At 45.4% G+C, this 15,215-nt stretch overlaps 5 protein-coding genes across 48 annotated transcripts in view; all 5 read left to right on the top strand.

The window, feature by feature from the left end:
• Positions 1-448: 448 nt before the first annotated feature.
• LOC6528356 (dnaJ homolog subfamily B member 12) lies at positions 449-4,600 on the top strand. 2 transcript variants are annotated; one of them, XM_002089369.4, is made up of 4 exons: positions 449-587; positions 3,294-4,071; positions 4,136-4,302; positions 4,360-4,600. In XM_002089369.4, the coding sequence occupies exons 1-4, from the start codon at positions 581-583 to the stop codon at positions 4,515-4,517; spliced, it is 1,110 nt and encodes a 369-aa protein (XP_002089405.2). In that variant the 5' UTR covers positions 449-580; the 3' UTR covers positions 4,518-4,600. The 2 variants fall into 2 exon arrangements, with proteins under 2 accessions (XP_002089405.2, XP_039226582.1); XM_039370648.2 differs by lacking the exon at positions 449-587 and having other exon boundaries at positions 2,203-4,071; positions 4,136-4,600.
• On the top strand, positions 453-10,885 carry LOC6528355 (rap1 GTPase-GDP dissociation stimulator 1). The gene is made up of 4 exons (XM_002089368.4): positions 453-587; positions 7,340-8,245; positions 8,310-8,696; positions 8,752-10,885. The coding sequence occupies exons 1-4, from the start codon at positions 581-583 to the stop codon at positions 9,354-9,356; spliced, it is 1,905 nt and encodes a 634-aa protein (XP_002089404.2). The 5' UTR covers positions 453-580; the 3' UTR covers positions 9,357-10,885.
• Positions 10,723-13,773, top strand: LOC6528353 (probable cytochrome P450 6u1). Its single transcript, XM_002089366.4, has 3 exons — positions 10,723-10,861; positions 11,814-13,026; positions 13,157-13,773. The coding sequence occupies exons 2-3, from the start codon at positions 11,985-11,987 to the stop codon at positions 13,573-13,575; spliced, it is 1,461 nt and encodes a 486-aa protein (XP_002089402.1). The 5' UTR covers positions 10,723-10,861; positions 11,814-11,984; the 3' UTR covers positions 13,576-13,773.
• On the top strand, positions 10,948-11,769 carry LOC6528354 (probable Ufm1-specific protease 1). Its single transcript, XM_002089367.4, has 2 exons — positions 10,948-11,526; positions 11,589-11,769. The coding sequence occupies exons 1-2, from the start codon at positions 10,948-10,950 to the stop codon at positions 11,709-11,711; spliced, it is 702 nt and encodes a 233-aa protein (XP_002089403.1). The 3' UTR covers positions 11,712-11,769.
• Positions 13,774-14,362: 589 nt separating the features above from the next.
• The window catches only part of LOC6528343 (protein MTSS 2), a 36,491-nt gene continuing 35,638 nt past the window's right edge, over positions 14,363-15,215 (top strand). For 42 of the 43 annotated variants that reach the window (XM_015198915.2, XM_015198906.2, XM_015198912.2 and 39 more), the window contains exon 1: positions 14,363-15,099. The gene's annotated coding sequence lies outside the window, so the exon portion shown is untranslated. The remainder of the gene's footprint in view (positions 15,100-15,215) is intronic. The other variant, XM_002089360.3, reaches the window with a different exon arrangement.

Below are 15,215 nucleotides of genomic sequence, written 5' to 3'. Positions count from 1 at the left end.
TCAATATTCTTCTGTGGTACAAAAGAACTGAATAAGAAACACAAAAGTTTAAATATCTTTAAATTATGGCACGGACTTTCAACAGGAAAGCAAGGTCCATAAAAAAAAAATATAAAAATAGCATTTTATTTCTATTCGATAGCCATCGGTTAGCTTTAAAATACCTTGTTTTATGTTTTTCCCTCTGCTCTACTTTCTGAATAATTATAAATCGATAATTATAGAATCAATCGATGTTTATAATCGATGCTTATACACATCGATATGGCAACACTCATGCGCGGTATCTTGCGGCTTTAGCGCTGCGGTTACACTAGAATTGCAGTTGGTGCGGGTGAACGTGTGAACGCGACTCGAAAAATACAGATTACACGGATTATACGGATATTACGGAAGTTGTACGGAGACGCGACTGAAAGAAAGCCGTGAAATGTGTTCAGTTACGAGCAGCAGCCATTAGCCCATCAGCAGTGTTACAAGTTAACAGTGATACAACGTGCCTGGACACGCAGCCACAGAACAAAAAAAAAGCAAAAACGTCGCAGAAGCAGCAGCGGAATAATCAACAAAGACGGCAAACATGGCGAGTGAGTAACATCGGGGCATTTCTCCGCCTATGGAGCATCCCATACAACATACAGCAGACCCCGGATTCCTTTTCCGTTGCATAAACAAACGCAACTCATGCGAGTCATTGCATTGCTGGGCCGTTTTATGGCTGCAGTGCAGCATTTACGAGCTGCGAAGACTTCCAAATCGCTGCCAGGTGTCGGAGCGAGTTGCTCCGAGCAGGGGAAGTGTGGTGGGGGTGGGGGTTGTGCGGTGCGGTATGGCTCCCTAGACAAGATGAGTGTTTGCCGGAGACATGTGAGAAAAATCAATACCTACGCTCCCCACTCCACACTCCTCGCACAGTGGGCCGGTGGGATTAGGCAGATGCAGCGCTCCTGCTGCTGCGCGCACCCACTTATCGCGACCAACAGTGTCAGCGGTTCCCAATCAGAAATTCCGCTTTTTTATCCTTTAATGGCCCCGGCAGCTCTGGCGGGATCTAAGTGCGGCTAAGACACCGGCCACCACCGTTTGGCACGCACCCTCCACCCGATCCTTCCACTCCATGGGAATAGGAATGGGAACTGGGAACAGCAGTGACGACGCATTAATAAATGAGAATGTGCCTTCTGCGAGGTGCCAGGTTTACCGGCGAGTCTCAACACTCCCCACAGTCCTCACAATTCGTTTTATCCCCAGGGGGCGTGATATAACAGACAAAACACAGAATTAATGCACAGGGAGAAATCAGTTCCACCTTTGTTGGTTTGATGACAGAACATTATAATACATATTTATTATGTGAATTGCAAAACTATCATACTCGTGATTAAGCTTAAATCTTGTACTATTCAGTTGAAGTAGTCATTGTTAAGCTAAAGTTGTGATTAACTAAAAAGTGGAATGTTTTAGTTATATATGCTAATGTGGTTCAAAATGGAAACATATGTTTCTTAGTGTAGCCGGATGTATAACTAAATAATTACATACGCACTGAGTGTATATTTGGGTCAGTCACCAATGAGAATTGTTAATCGTAAACAAGTCTCTAAACTTCTTGGTTTTCAAACGGCACTGCACATAAACACATAAACACTGCCCACAGACTGTACTGTTTGTATACCCTTTCCCGAGGGGAACCTGTGCAGAACGACAACACACAGCACTTGAACGTGCCGGCCATCCCGGCCTCAAAACTTCCCCTTTTCTCTGGGGCGGTGGTGCATCCCAATCCCCACACCACTGTATCCCTCACTTGTCCATGTAACCCCCCAGCTGCGTCCAGCGTAGCGAGACCCATTCGCACACTGAAAACAATTCCTAGCCTTTTGTAACCATATGTTATATATATATTATATAGAGCGTTTTTAAGACCTACGCTTCGGAACATTTAATAGTTATTATGTACTTTTGTATATCCGGGAGAATAACTACTAAATGTGTATTATATTCTTAAAAACTAGTTTATCTTGGGTTACCCCCTTGGCTGAATATGATTTGATAATACTATGTAGAATGTTTTGAAATCAAATGAAAGGCCAATGAGATAGAAGCATCTTTAAAGTTCAAGGATGTTGGCAACATGAATGTAAATCTGATAGTTAAATATGAAAAAGTACTAGTAATAGTACTACCTTCGTTTACCTTCGCGGTTGTATTTGCTCCCTGTGCAGATCCCAGCTGCGAGATGGTTGCCATGTCCTCCCTGCGGCTCAGTCACTTTGGACTTTAATTGGTCCTTTGTGACTGCATTTGTCGACGCTTTCGCTCGGCGTCTTCGACACAATTTGACTGCTGTTCCTGCGGCTGTGGCTTCCATCAACCCCAAAGCTCGGACTCTGATACTGACGACGATATCAGCTGCCAAAACAGGCAGCTCCCCTCGCCAGATTCGAGATTCCAGATTCCGGAGCTGCTGCCTCTTTATTGTTATTGTTATTATTTTGGGCTTTTTCATTCGTTCCACGCAGCTTACCCAGATTAGCTGGCTGTTATTGTAGTTTACCCGGCCCCGAATTTATTGCCTCCTTCTTGCGTATTCCGGCCTCGTTGCTTCATTTGCCTCCAATTCAGCTGGGTGACTTGTGATTTCCCTGCCCATCCTGCCCACCCTCCACTCGCTTTATTCTTTTTACTGCTAATAAGATTTTGGCCCTTCTAATGGCCTTGAGAATGAATGAGGCGAGCAGGGCGGCGAAATGATGAAAATGTGGGGTGGATAGAGCTCTGTTTTAATTGAGTTTGTGCCCTATTCAAATTGGCATAGAAATTAATTTCAATTAACTTGGCAGTCTTTTCGAGGAGGTTTTCTCTCCTTGGCAAGTTGTGCAGCATACTTCTTGGGGCCAAAAGAGGGTTAGCATTTTGGGGAAATCCCCTAAACGTTCAAGTGCCTTTCGAAGTGAAAAAGTTGTCTAAAACTTTCAATTTATCCGCTTTAAACGTTTAACGAAGCTACACAAAATGCAACTTGTATATGTGTCAACTTAAGTTCGTGAAATCGTTGGTATTTACACGGCACCTGACATAATTTAAGTGTACATGGGAAATCAGAATTAAGTTATCTTTTCTCAAGTGTTCACAAAAATTGGTTTTACATACAAATACATACATACATCCATACACTACATAAAATCCTTATTGACCCAGTGGATTGCCCCAGAGAAACCAACCCAAATTTAAAGTTTACAAACGAACAGAGAAAAAAGTATCCTTTTTTGTCTACTCACGCTGCTGGGAAGAAGGAGAAAGGAACCAGGAGCCGGAGGACGACAGCTCCACAATGAACCGGAGGAGGATGGACCTGTGCGTGGACAACGTGGTGAGTGACCTGTGTCTGGGACACTACGAGCAGGCGCTGAGGCGGATCAACGAGGGTCTGGATGGCTTACAAGATCACGAGGAGATCATGGCGCTACTAGAGCTGAAGAACATTCTCGTGAGACTCAGACTGAAGGGCGAGGCCCAGCGGACCATAGGCCCAACTCGCCAATCGGACGCCCTGCCCCACGGATTCACTCTCGCGATGCTGGACGTGGTGCAGAAGGTACTGCAATGCCGCAATCACTATGAGGTGCTGCGCGTCTCTCACTATGCCACCTACTCGGAGGTGAAGCGGGCCTACCACAAGCTGGCCCTGCGTCTCCATCCGGACAAGAATAAATCCCCTGGGGCTGAGCAGGCCTTTCGCCGCATCAGCGAGGCGGCTGACTGCCTCACGGACTGCCAAAAACGAATTGAGTACAACATAGCAACGGCAGTGGGTGACCAATGCCACGACCAGGATCGCTCAGAGTATAAGGATTATGCCGGGGAGAGCGAAATCCATAAGGAAGATTATGCCGATCAGGAAGCCGCTTTTCGCCGACCTTATCAGTCGGCCAATCAGCGGATGCCCCAGCGACAGTCACTTTACCAAACAGAGCAACTCGTCATCGGAGTGGTGGCTGCTCTGGTTTTCCTCTTCGTCACCATGCACTACATCACAGCCGCTCCTGCTTACAGTTTCACGCCAACCAGGTGAGTTCCAGACTCACTCGGCTGCTGAGACGGCTGTAAACAGGTCCAATCTTCCAATCTTTAGAACCCACAGCTTTCGTCGGCTCAGTCAGACGAGGCATGTGGCCTACTACATGAGCCCGACGGATCTGTCCAAGTACACAGAACAGCAGTTGGCCAAACTGGAAGCAGAAATCGAGGAGGTTTACATCTCGGACCTCACACAAAGGTGCAGGCAAGAGCGGACTTTGAGTGAGGACTATAAAACTTTGTCCAGTTACCAGCACTTCAAATTACATCTGCTTCCAGGGGATACTTTGTTCCTTAGGGCGAGACAGGGAAACAACCAGAAGTTGCTCCAGCATGTCGGCCACATGCCCACTCCCGCCTGCCAGGCGTTACTCCAGCTGGGAAGGTCTAGTCACAACCCACTGCTGCTGGAGAATGAGTCTGTGAAGGAGGTCTAGTCCACCACTGATAGTCTCTAGTATTTTATAGACAGATGTAAGGATTAACGCACCGTGTAAATAAAGAGTAGCTTATAAAAATATAAAAATCTTTTATTATATAGTTCGTTTATTGTACATTACGTTTTTATCTCTAAAATGTCCAACAGTTTTGTTGAATTTGAACTTTCAGCAACGTTTATTAGGCTTTAACAGCATTTCACTTACATCACCCAGTTATCCATGCAAAAGGAATCATTTCGTTGAATTACACGGTTCCCATTGCTACCATTTTCTGAGCCAGGCCTCTTTCTCCAACTTAACCCACATTTTCCGAATTTTTCGTTGGCAAGAGGCCCAAAAAGGCAACAATACAACTAAAACCGACATTAGCGTCGCAAGTTGCACATGAATTAAACATGCAGCAACAATAAGTTTGCACTAGTTTTGCCGATTTCTGTGCCGTTTGCTATTTGCTACTTGCTATTTTTGTATGTGGCCAAAGTCGGTGAATCGTTAAATGGAGAAAATAAAATACCACTACGGACTGCAAATAAAACGCAGGCCAAAGTTCCCAATCATACCCAGAAAAAAAGAGGAAATACGAAAATAAAATAAAGCCATTGCCCCAGAAATTCAGGCGTATAAATGCCTCGAACGAATCCCGCTTCCGCAGCGTGAAGCTAACGAACTTGCCACGGAACTCGAACGGAATGGATGGAATGGATTGATGGCTGGATGGCTGGATAGGTGGATAGATGGGTGGGCGGATGAACGAGTGGCATGGCATACTCTGAATACCAGCGAGTACCAGTTACCGAAGCAAACGCAAACATTCGGAGGCACGCAAAAGGCGGTGAAGCAGCAACCGAGACGCATTAAGGAGGTCTACTCTGCTCTGGTCTGGTCTGGGCCACCTCCTGTCAGACGGAAGTGACGCTACTATTGCCACTGCCACTGCACCTGTTCTCATGCATCCCTCACCTCAACCCTGTCAACCTGCCACCTGTCCAATTGCATTCAGTCAGCTGCGTCGGGCAAACAAATACAACATTCCCCTTTACCTGGACATGCAGATGCATCCCGTAGTGCATATACACATTTCCACTGGGTGCGTTTCTATTTGAAGGGTATATTGGGCTCCTAATCTGTATGGCAACATCTGAAATACTTCCACAAGTTTTCATACGGAATAAGACAGTTTAAGAGGGGAACGACCTATAAAGGTCGGATGAGGTTCGGAAATCGCTTTGAAGATAAATATTTCTATATCTACATATATACTATTTATGCCTGAGGTAATCAAACAACTTTTGTTTTTAAAAGTGAAAATTGTATTTCAATAAATTTTACAAGGGTCTAGTAAGTCATATCGCCGCTGACATCAGCCTTTGAATGTGTATTCTATTATGTTGCTGGACAATCTTATGTTGTACAATTGGTTTTAAAGTAATTTGTGTTTTGTAACTTTACCATTAGGGTACCTCAAAGTCGGTACGCTCGAATGCGGCCAGTGCACTTGTGTTCTCTTTAGTTGGGGTTACATTTCTAAGTGCAACTTGTCTGGCAGTTAGTGTGCTGTTCTGCATGCTGCTTTAGCTTCAGCTGCTGCTGTTGCGTCCTTTGTTGCTGTTTCTATCCCAAATCGTGAATACTGCCTCCGTTGATGATGTGGATGATGATGACGACGATTGCCCGCCCGGCTGAAGGGTTTTCTTTGCTTTTTGTTTCACTTATTCATTATTTATGCTCCACAAAGTTTGTTCAATTGCTAACCCAGTCCACAATGTTGCTGTTGCTGTTGCTTTTACTGTTGCCACCAACTGTCGCCAGTTGTCGAGCGCCGGAGTCTGGCTCTTGCCCTTCGTCCTTCGTCCTGTGTCCTGTATCCCTTGTCCTATTGGAATGTAATTTCCAGCGTGTGTACTTGGCGGCAGGAAAGGTCGGACTGAAATAATAATATTGTGTTAATGTTCCTAATAGGTTTTTATTTTGAATATCTGAAACTGAAATTTAACAATATATATATTTTGGGTATGGGTAACTTCATTGAAATTCATTATGTTATAGTAATACATTTATCATTTTTTATCAGTTTATTAATCATTAATCATTTATTATCAGTTTTATCATTTAAGGATCCATTCATACCCACTAGTATGTACAAAAAAATCAGCTGTAAATTTATGCAGAATAAGTAAACCTAAACCTCATTATCATCATCAAAACAATACTGTTTTCCTTTTTATTTGTCCGTGACCAGGACTCGTGTAAATCGTTGGCCATCCTGGGTCCTTTTATAACTTGAGCCATCTGTTTGTTAGGCAAAATGAGGCTTTAATGTGGCACACGCTTCACGAGTTTTCTCGAACGTTTCCAATGTCTTAAAAACGCTTCAAACTGCAGATGGAAAAACACAAAAACGCTTTCTATTCCTGAATAAGGAATGTTCTTTTCTGCCAGCCCACAAACCCCTAAAATGCTTTGAAAGCATTTGTCTTGACTTTGTCCAGCCAATGACGATAATCGAAATAGGCAATCAATTTTGCGGTTCTCAACGTAGACAGTGCAGGAAGGTGGGTTGCGTGCTCCTTGAAATGGAACGGAATAGAATACCTAAACATACATATACTTACAATGCCGGTACCATTTGAATTCTGAATATAGAGGGACGCCGAATTAATCAAGTAAATTAGTTAAATACGAACAACAAGTTAAATGGGGCTAAGTATAAATAACCCATTCATAACTTTATTTGAAAGTAAAGGTTGTAGCAAACCATCATTCACAGATTGTTTAAATAAGCAACCTAACCAATTCCGATTCTTTACCGCTTTCCGCAGCTGAAATCGACGAGTTGATTGAACGACTGAAGACGACCAGCGTCAGTGCGGCGAACACGACCAACTTGCTCTGCGAGATCTCGGCCACGAAGGATCCCAAACTGTTTGATAAGCACGAGCTGGCGGAGTGCTTCCTGGGCCTCACCAAGTGCGACGACACCAACGTGCGCAAGGAGGCGGCCAAGTGCATTGCGGAGATCACCAAGTCGGAGGTGCAGCGCAAAAAGTTCACCAAGAGGAACATAATAGCCGCATTCCTAGAGTGTTTGCGCCACGTGCCCACGCCCGACGGCAGCATGGAGCTGCCTATACAGATATGTCGGGCTCTGGGGAACATTTGCTACTTGAACGACGAGGCCAGAGATTTAATTCTCGAGCTGGAGGGTGACGCGGTTTTGCTGCGACTGCTGGACATCACAACCATCGAGGACGCGGCCAATGCGGCGCAGTTCATCAAAGTACGTGGTGGTCTGTTGTCCAACTATCTGCTCGGAGGCGAGGGCTTGGCCAAGCGGGCCATGGAGCTGGGCGTGATGAAGAAGCTGCAGGGGATCATAGACATTGGCGCCTCCAATGTGGAACAGCATGAGGATCTGCTGCTGAACACGCTTCCACTTCTCAGTATACTCACCGAAAACGTGGCGGATCTAAACTTTGACTCCTCCCTAAATATCCAGCTGTCTCGCATTCTGGCCGCATCCACAAATCCCGATCTTGCCGAGATGTGCCTGGAGTTGCTCCATTACCAGGCGGAGAGTGACGAAGTCAAGCTCATTTTGGCCAAGGACGGTCTGTGTGAAACCATCTACAACCTGCTGGAAAAGTACAAAACGCTGGCCAGCACAAGTGAGGCCAGAGCGCTGATGAAGCTCGCCTGCGAACTCATCGTATTAATCCTTACTGGTGGTAAGTTCGGAGTATAGAATTGAGAATATCCATAGTGAAATTAATTCTTCTATTATTGTTCAAGATGACTCCATGCACTATTTATACACCACGCCGTTGCTGAAGAACATGGTCGATTGGCTGGACTCGACGGACATCGATCTGCTAACCACCGGCGTGTTGGCCTTGGGCAACTTTGCGCGCACCGATAGCCACTGCATCTACTTTGTGGAGCAGCAGACCATGAACAAGCTGCTCAAAGTGCTGGCCAAGAACAATGGCGTCAAGGACGATGTGCGTCTGCAGCACGCTCTTCTCTCCGCGCTGCGCAATCTGGTCATCCCGAAGCCAAACAAAAACGCGGTAATCCAGGCTGGCCTGGTACAGACGATTCTTCCCATGCTTGAAATACACCAGCCACCAGTCGTCTTCAAGCTGCTGGGCACGCTTCGCATGACCGTCGACGGACAGGGTTAGTAGTGGCAATAAATGTATGCGATCCGCATCACTAACATTTCGTTTTCCAGAGAAACTCGCACTGGAGCTGCTGAAGAACAAAACACTGATCGACCAGCTGGTGCACTGGAGCAAATCGTCGGACTATGCCGGCGTCACCGGGGAGTCTCTGCGCCTCATGGCCTGGCTAATCAAGCACGCCTACTTGAGCAAAATCGCATATGCACTGCCACGCAAGGGCGATGCACCCGCCGAACAGATTGCCGACAAGATCCCACTGACCCAGGACTACGATCGCAGTAGCCTGAGCGAGTTCCTTGCCAACGAGGGAACCGTTGAGGCCATGGTCAGCATGCTCACGGCTCAGCACCTGGTGATGCAGAATGAGGCGCTGATTGCCTTGTGCATCCTGTCCGTGGTGTATCTGTCGCAGGCGAGCGAGGCGGCGCAGGCCCAGCGGCTGCAGGACGAGCTGGTCAAGTGCGAGGTCGGCAAGAAGCTTGCCGAGCTCATCAGCAAGTCGTCGGACACCATGACCAAGGAGATTGTCGAGAACCTGCAGAACTGCGTGAACTTGCTCAAGTCTTCCGAACAGCTGGTGGCGCATCTGGAACAGCATAACATCAACGAGCTGCTAAAGTCTATACCCATTCTAACCGAATATTGCACCTTGTAAGAAAAAAGGGGACTGTTGCATTGCATTTATCCCAGCACCGCAGGATGCCTCACAGTAGGATGGGTCGATTTGTACGATTGAACAAAACATATGTACGTTAGGGGTAAGCAGTTATCTTTGGAAAATGCTATATATCTTACAAAAACATATATTGGGCTGTTCGTAATTCCCCTTTACTATTAAGCCATTAAGGCTTTTTTTTGTTAAATTGTAATAAAATGAACCCATTTGAGATTCACTGTCGTTGCATAATTTCAAAAAGCCAAAGATAAATGTTTGCAACTATTAGTGCATGTTTTTCAAAAAAAATCAGCCCACCCTTAGCCACACAGACACACCTAAAACCGGAGGAAATAGTAGTTTTCACCATAAAGCAACGATTCAGATGTAGACTTGACTGTAGTTTGGTAAGAAGAAAGTGCAGATTGAGATGTTAAGCGCACTGGAACACGCGAACACGAGAGGAGCAGAATGTATTTTTTAGACGCAAGCGTATTTTGACTGCATTTATGAGGAGAATCCGATGTAGTGAGGGCAAATCACAAATCGTATGAATATTTATAACATACATAATATATACGTATAAATATAATAATATTAAAAATTTAGCATATTAATCTTTTCTGTTACATGATTTTTAAGAGCACAATAACAACAAATCGTGGTGATATCGCTAAATATATTTAATAAATGTATTTTATGATTGTACTTATAATTTTGAATCGAACTCTTTTAAACCGTTGCTGGCACACACCAAAAACAAAAAAGATAAGAAAACATTTAGGCGCACAATGTAATTAAGATATTTTAATTGGTGCACAGACACACACATTGCAAAAACTATATATTTATTGTAAAACTGCGAAGTTATCCAATGCATTTTTAAGCTAACTTTTAAACATTAACAAAAGTGCAACTCAGTAACAATCAGCAATGCAAAAATAGTTGAAACTCAATAATGCAAATATTTCAATTTTAGAAATCACAGTCGTGGAGTGCTAAACATTTTAACAATTATTATAAACCAAAAACTATAAATTAAACGAGGCACAAATTAAGAGAAATGGTGTTAATATATAAAGCGTTGAAACACCTACACACACACACGTAAATGCGAAAACATATTTATGAATTTTTAACACAATAATGTACATTTGATAATTCAAATAAAATTTGAAATGCATGAGAAATAAGAGAAAACCCCAAAAAAGTGCGTTTAAATTTCGATGCAAAAGCGGCCTGTTATCGATAGTTCGACTGTTGAATGTTTTGGACTTCCTAGAGAGGCCATGCTAATGTTGGTTTAATATAAAAATGTAATTTTATTTTGTAGGATTTAGGAGCAATAACCTCTCAGCATCACACATTTGTATATTGATTCACTTAATTGTCGCAGTATTTTGATATTTTGTCATTGGTGCATGACGATCCAGCTTGTGCCATCTCTAGCCAGGCCAAAAAAACATTCCAATTTCTCTGCTGCGATTTCACTTTCACAAACCAAGGTAAATAAACAACAAACAAAAGGAGCAGCTAAAGCAGGTGAAACAGGCGTGGGGTTTCAAATTACCCAGTTTCAATAAATAGTCCTATGGCGACGGAGAAAAATGCAGAAGATTTTGGAGACTCCTCCACGGCGTCCTTGAAAATTGTGCCAAAGGACTATGCATATCCACTTCTAGAGGATCCGCAAGGCGCGCTGACTTCGCCCACTGAGGGCGGGCAGACGCTGGTTACCCGCGGTGGCTTCAACTACTTTCACTACGGCTGCGATGGCCACCAGGATGCTGGCTGGGGCTGTGGCTACCGCACCCTGCAATCGGCCATTTCGTGGCTCCAACGTCGAAGGGGCTTAAGCGACCATGTGCCTTCCATCCGGGAGATTCAGCAGATCCTGGTGGCCCTCGGCGATAAGGGTCCTCAGTTCGTGGGCTCGCGCGATTGGATTGGCACGCTCGAGGAGTTCTACGTGATCGATGTGCTTCACCAGGTGCCCTGCAAGATTCTTCACGCCAAGGAGCTCGGCTCGGCGGAGATTCTTGGCCAAATTCGGAGCTATTTTGAGAAGTACCAAGGCTTCATCGCCATGGGTGGTCTGGGTGACACCGCCTCCAAAGCCATTACCGGCTACCATTGCAGTGCACGGGGTCGCATCTTCTTGCAGGTGGTGGTGAGTCAGCGGATTACCTCATATTATGAACTGGTGAACTCATCCATCGCTGCCCTTTTTAGGATCCACATTTCAAAGGCGTGCCCAACCGACAGCAGTTAATAGATCAGGGCTACGTCCGTTGGGTGCCCGTTGACGAGTTCCCTAGCAGCACATACAACCTCTGTCTCATCCTGCAGCCGTAGTCGCAGCTCTTCGTACCTATTTTAAAAATAAATCCCGCTCAGCTCTTGATTACCATTACTTATTGCAAGTTGCCTTATAGCCACGTTTCTCTTCCATTTTAGCGGCCGCCACTCAATGGACTTTATCAGTTATTGAATCGAACCGCACGATAATGGCGCTGATAAGCCAGCGGCATTGAGGCACACAACCTGAACAAGCAGCTACTGCCAGCTGTTAAACTAACCAAGCAGCGCGAACAAATTGTAAAAGCCGGAAAAGAGAGCTGAGTGAGCATGGATCTGATGCACCGCGCTCTGCTCACCGCCGTGGGTGCGTTGTCCGTGTTCTACGCCCTGGTCAAGATCAGTCTGGGCTACTGGAAGCGGCGGGGAATTCTGCACGAAAAGCCCAAGTTCCTGTGGGGCAACATCAAGGGCGTGGTGAGCGGGAAGAGACATGCCCAGGACGCCTTGTTGGATATCTACACCGCGTACAAGGGCAGGGCGCCGTTTGTGGGATTCTACGCCTGCCTCAAGCCGTTCATCTTGGCGCTTGACCTGAAGTTAGTCCACCAAATAATATTTACCGACGCGGGACACTTTACCTCCCGAGGCCTTTATAGCAATCCCAGTGCAGAACCGCTCTCAGAGAATCTCCTTCAGCTGGACGGTCACAAATGGCGGTCATTGCACGCCAAATCTGCAGAGGTTTTTACACCGGCTAACATGCAGAAACTCCTGGTCAGACTGTCCCAAATCTCCTCCAGAATTCAAAGGGACCTGGGCGAAAAGAGTCATCAAACTGTTAATATAAGCGAACTCGTGGGTGCCTATAACACAGAAGTTATGGCGTCAATGGCCTTTGGACTAGTTGGCCAGGAAAACGTGGACTTTGCGAACTGGACACGCAACTACTGGGCGGACTTTAAGCTGTGGCAGGCTTACCTGGCACTGCAGTTTCCGCTCATCGCTCGGCTTTTGCAGTACAAGAGCTACGCAGAACCTGCTACAGCTTACTTCCAAAAGGTGGCCCTGTCGCAGTTGCAGGAGCATCGAAGGAGGGATCGTCAGCCCCTGCAGACTCTCCTGCAGCTATATTCCAACGCGGAAAAGCCGCTAGCCGACATTGAGATTGCGGCCCAAGCCTTTGGCTTCGTTCTGGCCGGTTTGGGCCCCCTGAATGCCACCCTGGCGTTCTGCCTCTACGAGCTGGCCCGCCAGCCTGAGCTGCAGAATCGAACCAGGCTCGAGATTAATAGGACTCTGGAGCAGCATGGTGGCCAAGTGACACCGGAGTGCCTAAGAGAGCTCAGGTTTACGAAGCAAGTCCTGAATGGTACGTAGCAAGAATGGGTAAACAAAGTAATGATCTATCTTTTATAACAAACGTGGAGATACATTGTTTAGCTATTACAATACGAAGCTACTATACTGTATAGTTTACATTCAACTGTCCTCCTTTTTAGAAACGCTTCGCCTGCACACGCCACATCCCTTCCTTCTGCGCCGGGCTACCAAAGAGTACGAAGTTCCCGGATCGGTGTTTGTAATTGCCAAGGGCAACTATGTGCTGATTCCCATGGCGGCTATACACAGAGATCCCGGAATATATGAGAATCCCGAGCAGTTCAATCCGGAGCGATTTGAAGAAGAGGCCAAGCAATCCCGTTCGGCAGCCGCGTTCCTGCCTTTTGGTAGTGGCTTGCGAGGATGCATTGCAGCTCGCTTCGCGGAGCAGCAGCTACTGGTAGGCCTGGTGGCTCTGCTAAGGATGCACAGATATGCTCCCTCTGCGGAAACTACGATTCCCGTAGAGTACGACAACCGACGACTGCTCCTGATGCCCAAATCAGACATCAAACTCAGTGTGGAGCGGGTGGATTAGCTTTAGAGGAGGCTCCTTGGAGCATCGCCTATTTCGTATTGTTTGCTTTACAAAGCGTTGTTTTATATATTTGTATATGCACCCATTTCGTTGATTTCCCTAAGCTGTGGACTTGTGTGATAATGCTGACAATGAGTTCTATAATCTTTTGCACCAAGCTTAACCACGTGAACAAATAAATACTTTAGTTGTTACATATGTATACCGAAATCATTTTTACCATCGGAAAACAGGAATCTTAAAAGGTGCAGAGACCACTTATAGATCAATTTATAAAACTACTTAGTTTGTACCAAAGACATTAAAATAATTGTATTGTCGTTGGTTGTGCAATGTAACACCAATTTTGTCAGCGTTCTTAGATAATCATTAGAAAAGTGGATCTGATTATAATGAAATTTCGAAATATTGCAAATAATCATTAAGAAAACGGATGATTATAATTAATATGCAAATATTGCAACTACGGTTTCTAGGAACTACGCTGCTCAAAAAAGTAAGATTAGTCATTAAAGTTTTTAAAGCATAAACTATATTTAGCTTTTTAAAAATATTGGTTAGTAATACAAATGATATTTTGTTTTTTGTAAACATAAAATTCGCCAAGAAATTTATATACATACATGTAATTTTGAAGGTTCAGATGTTAGGTAACATTTCCGATTCACAGAATCGGTTAACATTTCTGGCTCTTCGTTAGAGCGAGTGTGGCCTTGCTGCTGCTGTTATATTCTCTAGCTATGGTCGCACTACGGACGCGAAATTTCCAAACTACAAGCGATGGCCACACTGACGCAGACAGTCGACTCTCGAACGAATCGGTCGCGGTTGTTTTACGGTTTTTTGTTTGTCTATAAGATATCCCTTTCGCAGCGAAGGAAACCGAAAATGCACTTGGAAAGTCAGTCGTAGGCGGGACGAAAATAGCGGTAAGCTACTAACTGTTTTCTGGCCGGGAAAGAAGTGCGCGAGCCAATTGGAAGTGCAGTTCGAAATGCAAGCGGAGAAAAGTGTCGGATTCGGTGCGAAAATCCGCGAATAATTGTATGCGATTTCCCGAGGAAAACGGAAAATTAAGCGTCTGTCTGCTGGCCCACTGTGTGTGTGTGTACGTGTGTCTGTGAGTGTATAACATTACGGAAAACAAAACAACAACAGCAGCAACAACAAGGCAGTCAGGATCACGGTTCTTCGGGGTAGTTTGTTTGAGTTTGAACAAAGCAAAGCAAACGCAAAAGCAGGGCAAAGCACACGAAACTGGGTGGGAGAGAGAGAGAGAGAGCAAACAGAGGGGGATAACGGGAGAATACACCCCACACACACTCACTCCCGCTTCTATCCTTTGTGTGCGCTTTTGCCGCCTGGAAATGCAATGCTACAACAACAACAACACCGGGACATGATGGGTTGCCGGAGTGCAAACAAAAACAACATCGCCTAATTGTCTGCAGCATCGTCGGCCGAAAAATCAAGCAAACGATAGACTTAAGCCGCCCTTGGATATTTTCCAGTCGGAAGTGCACCGTAAGTATCCTTCAAGGGTGCTCGTGAGAAGAACAACATCAAGAATCGAGTGTGGAGTGGGTTAATAATGCCATTTAATTGGGCTAGGAGGGGGGTGAAGACCGTTGGTTACGAAA

This window comes from Drosophila yakuba, chromosome 2L (assembly GCF_016746365.2).
Source record: "Drosophila yakuba strain Tai18E2 chromosome 2L, Prin_Dyak_Tai18E2_2.1, whole genome shotgun sequence".
Lineage (NCBI taxonomy): Eukaryota > Metazoa > Arthropoda > Insecta > Diptera > Drosophilidae > Drosophila > Drosophila yakuba.
The sequence above is the reverse complement of the archived record's forward strand: the minus strand, read 5'-3'. Positions and strand labels throughout refer to the sequence as shown.

Coding starts and splice junctions, on each gene's coding strand:
- LOC6528354 (XM_002089367.4), top strand. CDS start 10,948: ATGGCGACGGAGAAAAATGCAGAAGATTTTGGAGACTCCTCCACGGCG. Junction 11,527..11,588: donor GCATCTTCTTGCAGGTGGTG/GTGAGTCAGCGG, acceptor TGCCCTTTTTAG/GATCCACATTTCAAAGGCGT.
- LOC6528353 (XM_002089366.4), top strand. CDS start 11,985: ATGGATCTGATGCACCGCGCTCTGCTCACCGCCGTGGGTGCGTTGTCC. Junction 13,027..13,156: donor TACGAAGCAAGTCCTGAATG/GTACGTAGCAAG, acceptor CCTCCTTTTTAG/AAACGCTTCGCCTGCACACG.
- LOC6528356 (XM_039370648.2), top strand. CDS start 3,335: ATGAACCGGAGGAGGATGGACCTGTGCGTGGACAACGTGGTGAGTGAC. Junction 4,072..4,135: donor TACAGTTTCACGCCAACCAG/GTGAGTTCCAGA, acceptor TCCAATCTTTAG/AACCCACAGCTTTCGTCGGC.
- LOC6528355 (XM_002089368.4), top strand. Junction 8,246..8,309: donor CGTATTAATCCTTACTGGTG/GTAAGTTCGGAG, acceptor TTATTGTTCAAG/ATGACTCCATGCACTATTTA. Junction 8,697..8,751: donor CATGACCGTCGACGGACAGG/GTTAGTAGTGGC, acceptor TTCGTTTTCCAG/AGAAACTCGCACTGGAGCTG.